Here is a 16214-nt window from a genome sequence, read left to right on the forward strand (position 1 = left end):
GGTCAGAACCCGAGCACAGGCATTCTGAACCACCTGTAGACGGTTCAGGGAGGTTCTGCTCAGACACGTGAAAAGAGAGTTACAGTAGTCTAAGCATGAGGAGATGAAGGTGTGGATAACTGTCTCAAGTTCAGAGCGAGACAGAACGGGACTCAGCTTAGCAATGTTCCTGAGATGGAAGAAGGAAGAGCGAACAAGATAACTGACATGAGAATCCAGGGTGAGAGCTGGGTCAAAGGTCACGCCAAGATTCCTGACAGAAGGTTTGGTGTGAGAAGCAAGCTGACCAAGAGAGTCTCTGACTTTGGGAACTAGCTTGTCTGGGGCACAGATAAGGATCTCAGTCTTATCTTCATTCAGCTGAAGAAAGCTCCCAGCCATCCAGGTTTTGATAGAGTCCAAGCAGGTGTGTAACAGCTGCAGCTTAGACAACTCATGGGGCTTAAAGGAGATGTACAGTTGGATGCCATCTGCATAAAGATGGTAGGAGATTCCTTTGAAGGAGCTCAGGATGTGCTGAAGAGGAGGCAGATAGAGGAGGAAGAGCAGAGGTCCCAGCACAGAACCTTGTGGGACACCATGGGTAAGAGAGGTGGTGGAGGACCTAAACTTGGAGACGGCCAAAGAAAAGGAGCGCTCAGAGAGATAAGATCCTGACAGGCCTACCCAGTCTCTCAGCCTCTCCAGTAGCAGGTGATGGTCAACAGTGTCAAAGGCTGCAGTCAGGTCCAGCAGGACCAGAACAGAACAGTCCCCTGCATCACTGTGAGTCAGAAGGTCATTAGAGACCCTAAGAAGAGCTGTTTCAGTAGAATGAGCTCTACGAAAACCTGACTGGAAGCTATCAAAGATGTTATGTTCATCAAGAGCTGAGTTGTTTAGCCACAACCTTTTCCAAGATCTTGGAGATGAACGGAAGTTTAGAGATGGGTCTGAAGCTGCTATGGAGAGAGAGGTCGAGACTCGGTTTTTTAAGAAGCGGGTGGATTACAGCGTTCTTAAAGTAAGCAGGGACCTGACCAGAGACCAGAGAAGCATTAATTATAGAGAGCACGCTGGGACCGGTGGACTGAAATGCACTTTTAAACAAAGATGAGGGTAAGATGTCGAGGGGGCATGCAGAGGTCTTCATAGAGTTAACTAGTTTGGTTTATTCAGGCAAAGAAACAGGAGCAAAGCTATCTGGGATGATGGGCCTGGTTGGAGTCTGGAGAGGCAGCGATAAGGCTGAAGGAGAGATGCTAGATCTAACCTTATTGACTTTGTCCACAAAGAAAGACAGAAAGTTCTCACAGTCTTTAACAGAGTGGATGGAGGCTGTAGGAGAGGCAGGAGAGACGATGCTGCTGATGGTGTTAAACAGCACCTTGGGGTTCCCTTTGCTCTGGGACACCAGGTTGGAGAAATAGGCAACCCTGGCGTCTCTGACTGCAGAGTTAAAGGATGTCAGAAGATCCTTTAGGTGCAGCAGATGGACGTGGAGATGGGTTTTCTTTCACAAACGCTCACTTTTTCTGCATTGGCGCTTCAGGCTGCGAAGGCTGTCATTAAACCAGGGAGTAGGGTTCACTGCAGGAACTGATCTGGTTCTGACAGGACAGATGTTGTCCAGAATGGAGAGGCAGTGCTCGTTAAACTGAGAAGTTAAGGAATCTGGGTCGTTATCAGAAGAAAGGGTGGATCAAAAGCAGCAGAAAAATTGCTAGCTGTGCTCTCATTAAGAAAACGAGAACTAACCATACGGCGAGCAGGAGGTGGCGACGCAGAAACTGACAAGTTAAAGAAAATGCAATGCTGATCTGAAATATAAACGTCCTCAGGACAAACACTGTCAGCATTTAGACTCAGGGTAAAAACAAGGTCTAGAGTGTGCCCCCTGGTGTGTGTGGGGCCAAAAACATGCTGGGTAAAGCCGAAGGAGTCCATAAGGCTGGAGAAACTCATGGCAAAGAGATCAGAGGGATCATCAACGTGGATGTTAAAGTCACCAACAATCACCAGTCTGGACAGCTTCACAGGGGAGGATAGAAAGTCACTATACTCCTGAAGGAAAGAACTGTTTGGACCAGGTGGACAATAAACCACAGCACAGTAGAACGGGTCCTTACGCCCGACTCTAATCAGCTGCAGTTCAAAGGAAGCAAAGTGACCAGAGGTTGTAGAGCTACATGGAAGATGGTCTCTGAAACCAACAGCTAGGCCTCCACCACGACCAGAACCCCGGGGCTGGCTAAGAAAATAATAACCACTCGGGCAGAGTTCAATAAGACCAGAATAATCAGATGTTTGCTGCCAAACTTCAGTCAGAAACAGAAAATCCAGGTTTTTAGAGAGAATTAGATCATTGAGCAGGAAGGTCTTATTGTTAACAGAGCAGGTCTTTAATAGAGCCATGCTGAGTGAGGTGGAGGAATCAGAAACTACAGAAACAGCTGGAGTTAGTGGACGTAAATTAGCAGGGTTAGATCCACGGTGTTTATAAAAACCACTTATGGAGGGAACAGGAGGAGAAACCACTGAGGAATGAGGATAAACCGACCTTAAAAAACTTGGACGGATGAACGCGGCCTGGCGGGAATGCGGAAGTGGGGCTCAGGTCACCAAACAAAGGACAAGAAGCTAGAAGATCGCGCCGATGTTTACTAGATAAACCAAACTTTAAGAGAAGTCTTATTCTCACCTGGATTCATTCTCGTTTACCTCTTTTCCTCCGACGTTTTCCCGGGACCGGACAAACATAGCCGGAGGCGGGGAACTCGGGACCGTCGCTTGGTTCCGGGCCAGTGCGCCACTCAGGTAAACAAACAAGATGGTACGTCCTCGGTGCATCTTGGGCGATCGTGAACGAACGGAAGGACAAAAGAGTCTGGCGATCATAGGAGATGGTAGCAGGGACACTACTGAAGAGGATCGCAGTCAGGAGCAAGGTGGAAAAGAGGAGGTTAGTGGAGAAAAGTTTGAAAAAGTGGCCGGTGACTGCGGCTAAGCCAAGCACAGGCGCCATCGTGTTGCCGACCGGAAGTGTCAGGTACCTATCATTACTCCATGCACTTTGTTGTAAAATTAGGATGAACAGTTTGTTCCAAGGGAACAGACTGTTATGTGATATATATATTTTATTATGCAATCATTTTGTTGTTCTTGAATTTTTTTCAAATTAAAATGATGTGGATTTGCTCATTCACGGTTCTGTTCATAGGCAGATTGTGTATAACAGTGTGATGATTGTCGAGTGTGTTTGAGACAAGCACACGGTCCTTTTTTTACATTCATGAGCTGAGATGCATTTTATTAGTTCATGAAGGTTTCTGTTAATCATCTAAAATAATTTTGTTATATTTCAGAATAAATTCCTACAAAATTTGTTTCCTTTGTATGCAAGTTGAGGAATATGAGGCTTCTGTTGTTTTAGGTTTTGTGGGAAAAATGGACAATATGAAAATAATCAAAGCCCTGAAATAAAGTGTTTATGAAATTTCATAGAAAAATAAAATCAAGTGAAATGTAATTGAAAACAGGGATGCAAAACTGCAACGGGAATCCATAAAATTGAGGTGGTCCTAATAAAACACCTGCAACAAGGAAACAGTTAATGTAACTGTTTCAGCTGTTATCGTCACTGTAAACATGTCTGGATTCATTCAAATTACCCTTCACTAATGGTTTCTGCACCATGAAGTCAGAAGGGAGAAAGGTGCCCTTTGCAAAGAAACATTTGTCCACAAATAATCTTGTAAGTCACAGTCTTAAAACAAGCAGGCACACACTGTTCTCATTTCCAATGGATTATGTTCTCTGCCTCTATCGTTTTCTAATATGCTCCATTGAAATTCAGATTCTTAAAAGTGCTTCGATTCTCCAGTACGTAAAAATTCTAACATAAAATTTACATTTATTGCATTAAAACACTTTATTTACAACTCTTGACAACTTTAATGATCTAATGTCTAAGCCCAATCCTTCGATTCCATAGCAGATCTATGAATGAATTAAAGGTTCTAGTCCCAAAGTCATCATCACACACTGGTGAAATTACATCTCTACATTTGACCCATCCAGCTGCTTCAACCAACCCACTGTCATCTGGACAAAGCAGGCAGCACTGTGAGGGTCATGTTCTTTGATCTCTCCAGTGCATTTAACACAATCCAGCCTGATGTACTTTGCCAGAAACTCCAGAAGACACAGGTGGGGGCTTCAACTATCGCCTGGATTAAAGACTACCAGACAAACAGACCACAGTTTGTGAGGCTGAAGAACTGCACATCAAACCAGGCGATCAGTAACATTGGAGCACCACAGGGGACTGTACTCTCACCATTCCTTTTCACCCTGTACACCTCAGACTTCCAGTACAAATCAGAGACCTGTCATCTACAGAAATACTCAGATGACTCTGCAGTTGTCGGGTGTATCAGAGATGGACAGGAAGCTGAGTACAGAGAGCTGGTGGATTGCTTTGTGGCATGGTGTGGAAACAATCATCTGACCTTGAACGTGAACAAAACAAAGGAGATGATTTTAGACTTCAGAAGAAACAGGGTGGAGTCAAACACGGTTTCCATCATGGGAGAAGAAGTGGAGGTGGTTGAGGAATACAAATACCTTGGAGTTCACCTGGACAACAGACTGGACTGGAGAAAGAACAGCGAAGCCGTTTACAAGAAGAGACACAGCAGACTGCACTTCTTGAGGATGCTTAGGTCCTTCAATGTCTGTAGCAAGATGCTGCAGATCTTCTACAAGTCTGTTGTTGAGAGTGTAATCTCTTCAGCCATCGTCTGTTGGGGTAGCAGCATCAGAAGCAGGGACCTGAAAAGGCTCAACAGCCTAATAAAAAAGGCTGGTTCTGTTCTGGGGACGACTGTGGAACCGCTGGAGGAGATAATGCAAAGAAGGATTCTCCAGAGAATCAAGAAAATGATGGACAACCCTGAGCATTCTCTTCACAAGACTGTCCGACAACGGAAGAGTGTCTTCAGTCAGAGGCTTCTCCAGTTTCGCTGCAACACTGACCGCTACTGGAGATCCTTCCTGCCAACAGCCATTGTAATTATTATTCTGAGCTACTATAGCAATCAATTTCCCTCTGGGATTAATAAAGTATTTTTGAATTGAATTGAATTGAATCTCCATGGGGCGCGGTGAGCTGCAGCTGTGGGTGCACTCTGGAACTATTTAGTGGTTTAACCCCCCAATCCAACCCCTTAAAGCTGAGTATCAAACAGGGAGGCACTGGGTCCCATTGTAAGGTCTTTGATATGACCCAACTGGGATTTGAACCCCGATATCCCAGTCCCAGAGCGGACACTCTATCACTACGTAGGTCACTGATCTCTTTGACAGTAGGTGGCGTCACGTTTACATGCGCATTTTTAATTGGATTGAATGCCCAATCAGATCGAAAATTCTGCATGTAAACATGTCAATCGGAATATTCTGATCAGATTCGGCCCGATCGGATTGAAATTTCAATCCGATTGAGAGAGGTGGTTTATTCCATTCATCATTCCGATTGACGTGCATGTACACAGCCATTCGGATTGTTGGGGTAAAATAATGCCCACTGGGCATATGTGCAACAGCGAGCGGGCCTCTCCGCTGTCATTTGGACTGCCTGACTTCAAAAATGACGGCGTAATTAACGAGCGGCGGCTTTTAAATCCGACGACAAGCCATCCCGTTTCAGTAATATTTAATTCAGAACTTGCATTTTGTGGAAGTAAAATAAAAATCTGATTATTGCACAAATCATTCGACAAACATGTTCAAATCTGAACTGGAAATACGCAGGTTCATTGCGGGGGCTGAAGCGCACAGATCCCCGTTTCTGTCAGCTTTGAATGCAGCAGCTTCTGCAGCAGGTGATGGAGACGCGCTTGTAAAGAACACAGGATAATATGGGTTTTACAGACCTGATTGGAGGCTGATGTTGAGTAGGAAAACGTCCTCGGTTAAATACTCTGGATGACAGTAAAGTCCGTGTTAAAAGCACGTAAACGCAGATTACCTGAGATGCGGTTCGTTAATGATGAACACAGGCTTCTAAACTTTCTGAACATCTTCTGTTATTTTGTTTGAACAGATTTTTCTCGACAGTTTCAGCTGATTGTCACATGTTATTAATAATAAGCCACAACAGAGCTCAGTAATAAAACATGAGTCTAACCCCCCACCCCACCCCCGCTCTGTGCCGCAGCGCAGCGCAACAGCACAGCTGTCACTTCAGACCCGCAGACCAGCTGATCAAGAGACAGAGACATAACCCTCCCTTATTTTAATCAACAATAAAATGCAGCAAAGCATATATCTGCAGTTATTCACTGAAGAAAACGTAACTTCTATGAGCTAAATAAAAATATTAAATTGAATAAATGGATCAGGAAAGCAGGAAGAATAGTTATTTCTGTTTTTACATTTTTCTTTTCGTTTCATGGCGTTTGTTTACAATTTTTCTTTCGGGAAAGGCAACTCTGCGCATGCTCAACCTATTTAATCGGATTAAATGCTTGGTGCATATGTACGCACGGCATGATCGGATCATTTCAGTTCGTGTCCATGTGAACAGAGATTCGGAAATTCCAATCAACCAAGATTTCAATCGGATTGAGGAAATTTGGCTCATGTAAACGCAGCTAGACAGCAAGAAATATGCTCACATGCATGCACGCATATGCACACACACACCCACATACAACATTTTTACCAAGTAGTATTTCTATGGCTCCATTGTGATTTCTTAGTAAATATTCTATTTAGTAAGAGATAAACTTAATTGTATTTATCGAAGTGAATCTATAATTCATTCAACAGCTAAACTAGTAGTAGCACATTCCATGTCAAAGAGAGTAAAATGTTATCAGGAGAGAGGGAATGTTAAGTGGATAGCAGCAATGTGTAAGCGATGGCCTCCTCCATGAGGCTGCCACAGCTCAGCAGAACACCGACAAGGCTAAGTACACGTATGGCAAAGCATTTTAAGAGCAGATTTCATATTGTTGCATTTTTAAATGTAATTTAATCTTTGTTCTCCGACCTTTTATCTCTTCTCCCTGTACATATTAAATTAGCATTTTCACAGCCTTTTTAAAACAAGATACAGTTAGTAGAAGCTGTAGTGAAAATAAAAAAACATTAGCGCTCAAAAGCAAAAATACCACAAACATGATGCCCACTGATGAGCTGAACAGATTTGTATAGATGATGGGAAAAAGGCACGCGCTCTCAAACCGAACAAGGCTAAAATCATTAGCACCTACAGCAGATCTATTGATTTGACACGAAAGAGAGAGGTCACACGGGATGGAAGTGAAAAGAGAAGTTGCTGCATTTGGCTGTTCATACTCCACTGAGCACAAATGCCTGATATTCCCACTTCCCAAAGTGTCAAATATGTATAAGCAGAGTCTGAGCTCTCACTCTTTGAATGATGATTCACACAAGCCTCTGGCCTCTGGACAATATTAATGGGAAGACTTGCAAAAAGTACAGATGCAGAGAGCTGTGTGTGTGTGTGTGTGTGTGTGTGCGCGCGCGCGTGTGTGTGTGTGTGTGTGTGTGCGCGTGTGTGTGTGTGCGCGTGTGTGTGTGTGTGCGCGTGTGTGTGGTCAGGATAGGAGGCAGGTGAGGTGAAGCACATCATCTATCACTCAAGTCGAACAGAGGAGGAGAGCTCTCCTTGCTCCGTAACTCAAACAATCAGGGGCCTTTGCACTTGAGCAGTTGGCCTTTTCAATGGCAGATGGAAAAGAAACTGGTCACAAACTCAACATGATTACTTATATAGTGAGCGTTGCTTTTTGGGGCTTTCACATCTGGGTCAGTACGGTCAGGTTTGGGACCAGAATTTGGTTTCACACCTGGGGCAGAAATGCATTTTACCTTCAGAGGTGACTCTGTTTTTCCTCGTAGGTCCCACTGGGACCGAGGTGACTCTACTGACTGATTGGCCAGCTGAAATTCACGCCATCAGCCAGAGTGGGGTACCCACATGCATGATTCATTTTCATGCTGGATAACAGCATCCAGCATGAAAATGAATCATGCATGTGGGTACCAAACATTTCTGTCTGTGGCACAGAGCTCCCGCTCAGTGGGAAAGGAAAAGGAGAGCTGCGTGTTTTCCTCCCGAGCAGCGAACATCTCTGCATGGAGCTCTCACCACAGCTGCACAATGGGAGGAGAAAGCATGTGTGTGTGTGTGTGTGTGTGTGTGTGTGTGTGTGTGTGTGTGTGTGTGTGTGTGTGAACAGAACACGAGGACATGCTGAGGAAAAGGAGCAAATTAATAAAATGAAGTGGTTCAGAGTTTCCAAAAGCAACACAGGTCACTTCCACCTTGAAACTGAATTGACGCGATCCTCGCCCAACCATACTGACAGAGTTGTGTAAGCACTATATGAAATCCTAATATTGCTATCCTAACCCCAATGTTTATCTATTATTAGCCTGTGCATCATGTAAAAATCCAAACAAGACACGAGGTGCGTTGTATCTGTCTGTCGAGGTGAAGAGAGAGCTGCGCCAGAAGGCAAAGCTCTCTCTTCACGGTCAATCTACGTTTCTACCCTCACCTATGGTCACGAGCTTTGGGTAGTGTCCCAAAGAACGAGATTGCGGGCACAAGCGGCTGAAATTAGTTTTTCTCAGGGTGTCTGGGCTCTCTCTTAGAGGGTGAGAAGCTTGGTCATCCAGGAGTGGCTCAGAGTAGACCCGCTGCTCCTTCATATCGAGAGGAGCCAGTTGATGTGGCTCGAGCATCTAGTTAGGAGGCCTCCTGGATGCCTCCCTGGTGAAGTTTTCTGGGCACGTCCAACCGGGAGAAGGCCTATAGGAACACCCAGGGCACGCTGGAGGAACTATGTTTCACACTTTAGGATTCCGCCGGAGGAGCTGGCCCAAGTGGCTGGGGAGAGGGAAGTCTAGGCCTCTCGACTTAGGCTGCTGCCCCCGCAACCCAACTCCGGATATACGGTCGAAAATGGATGGATGGATAATTTAAAATAAAAAAAAAATTATCTTCTCCAGCTGTTTATTATGTTTTTGTACTTTCCTAACATTGACACTAACAATGTTGTATCCCTATAAGTATGTTGGTTTTTGCATTTATTTACTAATTTGGTTAGAAGCATGTTATTTGCTTTCTCACACAACCCTTAATACATTGCCAGTTTGAGGACGATTTTACTCCATCTTGTCTCAAATGATAGTCATAATATAAAAATCTATCATAAAATGCTCAGATTGATAAACATTCCTTCAAGAAATGCTTGACCCTAACCCTAACTCTAAGCACACAGCTAAAATAACGAATGAGTTGCTTCACGGCAACTCTGTGACTGTTCTTGAGTGGCTCAGCCAGAGCCCCGACTTAAACCCACTGAGCATTTCTGGAGAGACCGAAAATGGCTGTCCACCAACGTTCACCATTCAACCTGACACAACTGGAGAGGATCTGCATGGAGGAATGGCAGAAGATCCCCAAATCCAGGTGTAAGAAACTTGCTGAATCTTTACCAAGAAGGCTCATGACTGCATTCGCCCAAAGAGATGCTTCTACTAAATACTGAGAAAAGTGTCAGAATACTTACACCCATGTGATGTTTTAGTTTTTCTTTTTTAATAAATTTGCATACATTTCTAAAATACTGTGTTTTCTGTCAATATGGGTTGCTGTACGTGAATGAGGGGAAAATATTTTATATATTTTAGCAAATGGCTGCAACATAACAAATAATGAAAAATGTATGGGGGTCTGAATACTTTCCATACCCACCATATGTACATTTGTATCTACATATCTCTCTCTCTCTCTCTCTCTCTCTCTCTCTCTCTCTCTCTCTCTCTCTCTCTCTCTCTCTCTCTCCACACACACACACACACACACACATATATATATATATATATATATATATATATATACACACAGTATATATATAACTGAACTGGACTGTGTTTCCTCTAATCTGTTTGAGATTTCCTTCTGTGTGACCATTTCCGAGTGTCAGTTCGATGGTGTCCCACAAGGCTCTGTGCTTGGTCCTCTATTGTTCCTCCTTTATCTGTTCCTTCTCCAGCACATCCTGAGCTCTTTTTAAAGGAATTTTCAACCATCTTTATGCAGATGACATTCAACTATAAATCACCTTTAAGCCCCATGAGATGTCTAAGCTGTAGCTGTTGTACACTTGCTTAGACAGTTGAATGAAGACAAGACTGAGATCCTAATCTGTGCCCCCCAACAAGCTCCTGACATCAGAGATTCTCTTGGTCAGCTCACACCAAACCCTCTGTTGGGGGTCTTGGTGTCACCTTTGACTAAGTTCTCACTCTGGATTTCCATGTGCGTTGGGCGAGCCTACTTCCGTGTACCCTCAAATGGCCTTGTAAAGGTATGACATTGGCTCAGTGTTTTGTAATCAAGTAAGAAAACAAATGGAAGTCCAATATTCATAATTACACTTGAATTTAAATTAGGTCATAGTCATTTTTGTTTCATTCACCCATGAAACAGGTTGTATGAAGCATTCAATTATCAGCATACTCTTCTGTCCAGTCCTTTGGCATGGATTTGAAAAAATTAGGGCATTTGTCATCGACATTGTGACCCTGCTGCCACAGAAATATTTTATTGCCTCTGCAACATCAGTCCCTTTGATTGCCAAGTCCTCCCTCAACTCCCTAATCTTTCCTTCCTATTACTGTAGATTCATATTCAGCTGTAAATTTTAGAGTTATTTAAATCATTTTAGAATAAAAACATATGCCATAAATGTTAAACCTTGTTGCATTAATATGAATGGCCTAGAACGGGATGGAAATATTGCTGCTTATTTTGCTTTTTGCAACTAACTTTTTTCAACACCAAGAATCCTCAAATCTACAACTGTAAAACATCTAAAGTCAAAAATATTCTGACAAAGATCAAGAGAAACAAATTTTCAGTAAAGGTCATAAATCTTTGGTGCTTTTTGCATGTAGCTGTTTTGTATTTTTACGTGAAAATGTATTTTAGCATAAATAAATTGTATTTAATTTATAACATAAATATTTTACAAAATTATAATAATGGTCTGCAAGCATGATAAAAAGAGCTCAGAATTGGACTAGAGCTGTGCTATTAGACTGCAGTGAGATGCGCTAAATAAGCACAAAACATGCACATTTATAGCTTACAAAAGAAAACACTTACAGGAACGATTTAACATCCAGGCCTCTGTGGCGGATCTGCTCCATCATGTGGTCCCAGCTGCCTGGATTTGACCGAGATCGGCCAGCCCCAGTTCCTCTGTGCCGGGATGCTCCAGCCGGACTCCCCCGGACCCCCCGCGGGCCCCCACGGTGGCCCCCGCCGCCTGGACCCGTGTGTAGCTGGCCCAGGCTCTGTGAGGTGACCGGGGGGTCGTTGGGACCCGGAGGGGGCTGGTGAGTGAGGGGCTGTTGGAGGCTCTGCTGCCGAACGAGGGGTCGAGGGTGTGCCACTGCCGATGACGGGATGTGTTCCAGGGTAGAGGCCGATGAGAGAGAGGCGTCCCCAAAACTGAGCAGAAACATGGGAGCAGAGGAAAAGAAGATGGACACAACATGGTAGATGTTAGATTTAGAGAATGCATGCTTCAGATGGTAGGTAACTGTCAGGTGATTAAATCATGCATTTTGAAAACAACGTAAAAGTTGTAATAACAATGATTACTTATGTAATGTAAATGGCAAAGGCAGGGCTGAATGAAATGTAAAAAGACATTTCATAAGAGACTGAAATAACAAAAGTAACAAAATAATGTTATTTAAGATGCATGAATGTGTCAGTAAATATCACGTAAACGTGATACGTAAATATCATGTAAACATGCTCCCTGGAAATGTTGCCAAAACAAACGTCACGCAAAATGAATTTAGAGCTGAGCTAGAAGTATCACTATCACTTCACTCGGGTCTCCATCTGCAACTCTAAATTGTTTCTGGACGTTATCGCTCGCTAATTAGCCTCGACCTACTTCCACCTTCTTGCCTTGATGACTTGTGCTTCCATCAGTCTTCCTCTAAGGCCCTTTCTACTCCTTCCATGTTTTGCCCTCCCACTCTCCCACTTACCTTTGTGCAAACAACCGCTCCGTGTCTCCCCCATCCATTCATCTTTTCCCCACTCTGCTTCACACCGCTCCATCTTCACATCACCTTCCATCACTGCTCTTTAAATCTGTTTTCTAATTGTTGCTCTGCTTCTCTTACAGACCTGTAATGGTGCTTCTCTCCTTATCGTCTCCTCAATCACTGCCCTGCCTGATGACTGTAAGCTTGTGCTAAACAGCTCTGTCTGGAGTTAAGGCTGTGAGGGAGGATTTACTGCCCGGACTTGAGTAGAGTTAGCGGGGCTCTTCGGTATTAATTCAGCCTTAACCCTGTTGGAGAACTCGGGAGAAAAGCACGCAGAGGAACACAGAGATGATGGGTTGAGTAAATACAGGACGAGAGCTTGTTTACTCATGCACTCAGGCAAGCATGCTCTCTCTCTCTCTCTCTCTCTCTCTCTCTCTCTCTCTCTCTCTCTCTCTCTCTCCCTCTCAAATGCAAACTTTTTCTCACGAGAGGCTTTGATGATAACATTAATTTGCTTGTTCTTGATTTTCTACCCATATTAAGGTAAATGCAGGGTCAACATTTTGGTAAAAGCATTTTTTTCTCTTACTTGTGACTGTTGGTTGGAGAATTTGCAAGTTTTGGATGAAACTCCTAATCAAACCAAAGTTGAGCAACAGATCTTTTGAACTATCAGATACTGAAAAGAACAATGGACAATGGTCAGAGTGGATAGGAACAACGCTGCAGCACGGTACATCTGGTTTGATGGTGTTATACGTCAGATTCACGGAGTATAGTGGAAGTGCCTAGGCAGGTCGTAGCTCTGCTAAGCTGGGATGCCACTTCCATCCAGAGAAATTTCTTTTTTAACTGCATTATCTTGATGCCTTAGCCAGTTTGGTTCAACTTCAGATGGACTAAGGTGTAAACATGATTTTCAACCGTCTGACTTTAGCCAGACCATAATTTGGTTTTCTCTTACTGCATGTAAATGTGCCAAGTCTTTCTGTGAATTTTGCATTTTCTGCTTCATGCATTTGTGGCTTTTTCTCCAGGTTCTATTCAATTCAATTCAATTTTATTTATATAGCGCCAAATCCCGACAAGAGTCGTCTCAAGGCACTTCACATAAACATTCCAATTCAGGTCAGTTCATTAAGCCAATCAGAAATAATGTTTTCTATATAAGGAACCCAGCAAATCGCATCAAGTCACTGACTAGTGTCAGTGACTTTACAGCAATCCTCATACTAAGCAAGCATAAAGCGACAGTGGAGAGGAAAACTCCCTTTTAACAGGAAGAAACCTCCTCTATTTTTGGCCTTGCTTCTGTGCAAGGCCACATGCTCCTGGTGTCTATCTCCACTATGTGGGTGACAAATGGCACTCTTTTCAATTATTTGTATTTCCTTAAACATTTTCATGCTTCATACATGGGACCAATATCAAAGTCTATTCAATTCAGTTCAGTTTATGTCTATAGCACCACAAAAAGCCCTTCACGAAGTAAACATTCCAACTTAACCTACTTAGATCATTGAGTTCAATTCATCATGCTAAATAGTTCAAGGTTTTGAATGTAAGATTGCATCGAGTCACTGACTTGCGTCAGAGACTTTACAGCAATCCCCATTCTATGCAGGCATGTAGCGACAGTGGAGAGGTAAACTCTCTGGGAGTTTAAGAGTCAAACAAGTCAGTAAAGTAAAGTTTTACACAGAACTAATAACAAACATATTCCCTCAATGTTTGAATGGGTTTTAACTCTTTAGGTTTACGCCATTATTGACGTTTTCATTTGGAAATCTTTCAAGCTCTCATTCTTAGTCTTCCTATTTTTTCCTTTAAATTGATAAATAATGAACTTTTTTGTCAGTAGTATGCAGTCGGTGTGAAATGGTGTGCAGCTCCAAGTTCCTAAAGGTTTAAATGTTTCACAAAAGTTGTGAGTTACTCAAATAGAGTGAGTAAGGAATTTTCTAAGTTCAAACTTCATCCTACAATTTGAACTTGCAAAAATATCCGTACCCCTTGAACTCGTCCACATTTTGACTCCTCACAAACTCAACTGACTTTCTGTGATAGACCAGCACAGAGTAGCACTTAATTGTAAAGTGGAATGAAATTGATAAACGGTTTTAAAATGTTTAAGTAAATAAAAATCTGAAAAGTGTGGCGTGCATCTTTATCCTGCCCGCATGTGTTAATGCTTTGTACAGCTGCAAGTCTTTTGGGGTAAGTCTGACCCAAATTCGCACTTCTAGAGGAAGCATGTGTGCAGACAGGCATGTAGCTTGTGTTAATATCTATATTCATGCATTCTCTTTTTTCTGTTTTTGAAAATTCAGTTTGAATTATATTTTTTAAAATGTTTCACCTGGTTTATTTATGAAGCAACACAAATCATCTACATTTTAAAGAGTCCTGCCCAGGGTGTTGACAGTCCGTCACGGGACTAACGAGAAGCAAACAAGCACAGACGGGGTTGATTTAGAATTTACATTCAACGTAACATTCGTACATTTATGTCTGCGCGAGAAGATTGGACTTCCTATTTACAACAGACCACCCGAGATTGAGTCAGCATATTTAGAATTTAAATGTTTCTAAGCTTTATTTTTCATTTCCTCTCATGCTCTGTTGTTTCAGAATCAAAATGTAAAAAAAAAAGTGATTAGCAAAAGCTGTAGCATAGAAATAACGTTTTTTTTTAACATTTAGGAATGCAACGCTGCAGCTGCTGTGTAATCAACATGAAGAATGAACAAAAAGGTCCGCTGACATGCTCTAAATTTCACATAATGTATGGGTTCAACAGTCATGTTATCATAACTGACATCATGAAAAGTCAATACATCTGGCTGGATGGATGGTGACATTAGGCCAGACATCTGGGAGCCAGTCCATGGACTAATAAATTTAGCCTGTGTGTCCAGTGTCATAAATCTGACTCAGAATTTACTCATCTGAAAAACTCATTGGCCTCATCGCACAGAGTTTTCCCTGGATCTACTCATCCTTTCAGGCACTGTGCATTTTTTCTATTTTCTGAATTTGTTTTTAAAGCGCCACACCAGAGATTTCTACACCCAGGACAGGAGTCTTCTTTATCTGCTGGATCCTGTTTCTGACTCGGAGGGTTATTTCCACGTTTCTTCTAGCCTGAAAGTCAATTAGGGCGACTATAAACCTTGAATGATTTTGTAATTACGGGAAATTGTGGAGGGTGAAAAATGAGGAAAGAGGGAAAAAAACAACACCAGACAGTGAAGAGTGGATGAGAGAGAGAGAGAGAGAGAGAGAGAGAGAGAGAGAGAGAGAGAGAAAAGAGAAGCAGGGAGGGAAAGGGAGAAGGGAGAGGAGAGGGAGATGCCCAAAAATAGAAACCAATTCCAGAGGAGAAACAGAAATACAACGAGACCAAAAAGGGAGGCCTGAGACGAGAAGAAAGTGACAGGAGTAAATAAAATTTAAACCATCCAATCAAATTTGGGCAGTTCTTGAATTATTGCTTGGTTTTTAAGATCTAACACACGTCCCTTTTCAACAGCAGGCCAGCTTGATTAGTCACATATGAGTTTAGTGCTTTTAGTCCAGACATGTGAGTGTTTGGGCTGTGGATTATTTCTTTGTTTGTTTACTTCACATCACTTTTTATCCTTTTTGCCAGTTTATTTAGTCATCCGTTTTGTCCCTTAGGCACAAAGAAATAGACATGCTGATTTTTCCCGAGTCTCTTCTGACAATCTTATCTAACTAATCTTTAGCCTAACCGTAGCATTTATGATGTTTTAAAGTTCTATTTTTGCTCATTTTATGTTATATAAACATTCCACAGTGTCCATATATTTACATGTATTTACAGTAATCATGTAAAGCTGTTACTTAGAAACAGTTTGTTCCTAAATTGGTTGTCACAAAAGGTTTTCGTTCTGAACAGTGGTGGCAGAAAACAATTATACTTAAGGGATCATATTAAAAAAAATCTTTTCTTTTAGAGTTCTGATGAACATTTAGTTTCTGCTTCACTGTTAGAAGGGTAACGCTTCCTTTTACAGTCCCCTATTTACTAAGTACTTACATAGTAATTACATAGTAAGTATAAGTGTATTATTGTTTTTGAATTCTTTAAC

General features: G+C 42.4%; 1 protein-coding gene across 3 annotated transcripts in view; it reads right to left on the bottom strand.

Annotated features, from left to right (window-relative positions):
- The window catches only part of syt7b (synaptotagmin VIIb), a 219581-nt gene that overhangs the window by 65926 nt on the left and 137441 nt on the right, over positions 1–16214 (bottom strand). For all 3 annotated transcript variants that reach the window (XM_015953136.3, XM_015953137.3, XM_015953138.3), the window contains one exon: positions 11192–11539. In XM_015953136.3, coding sequence (XP_015808622.3) covers positions 11192–11539 — 348 coding nt within the window. The remainder of the gene's footprint in view (positions 1–11191; positions 11540–16214) is intronic.

This window comes from Nothobranchius furzeri, chromosome 9, assembly GCF_043380555.1.
Source record: "Nothobranchius furzeri strain GRZ-AD chromosome 9, NfurGRZ-RIMD1, whole genome shotgun sequence".
Lineage (NCBI taxonomy): Eukaryota > Metazoa > Chordata > Actinopteri > Cyprinodontiformes > Nothobranchiidae > Nothobranchius > Nothobranchius furzeri.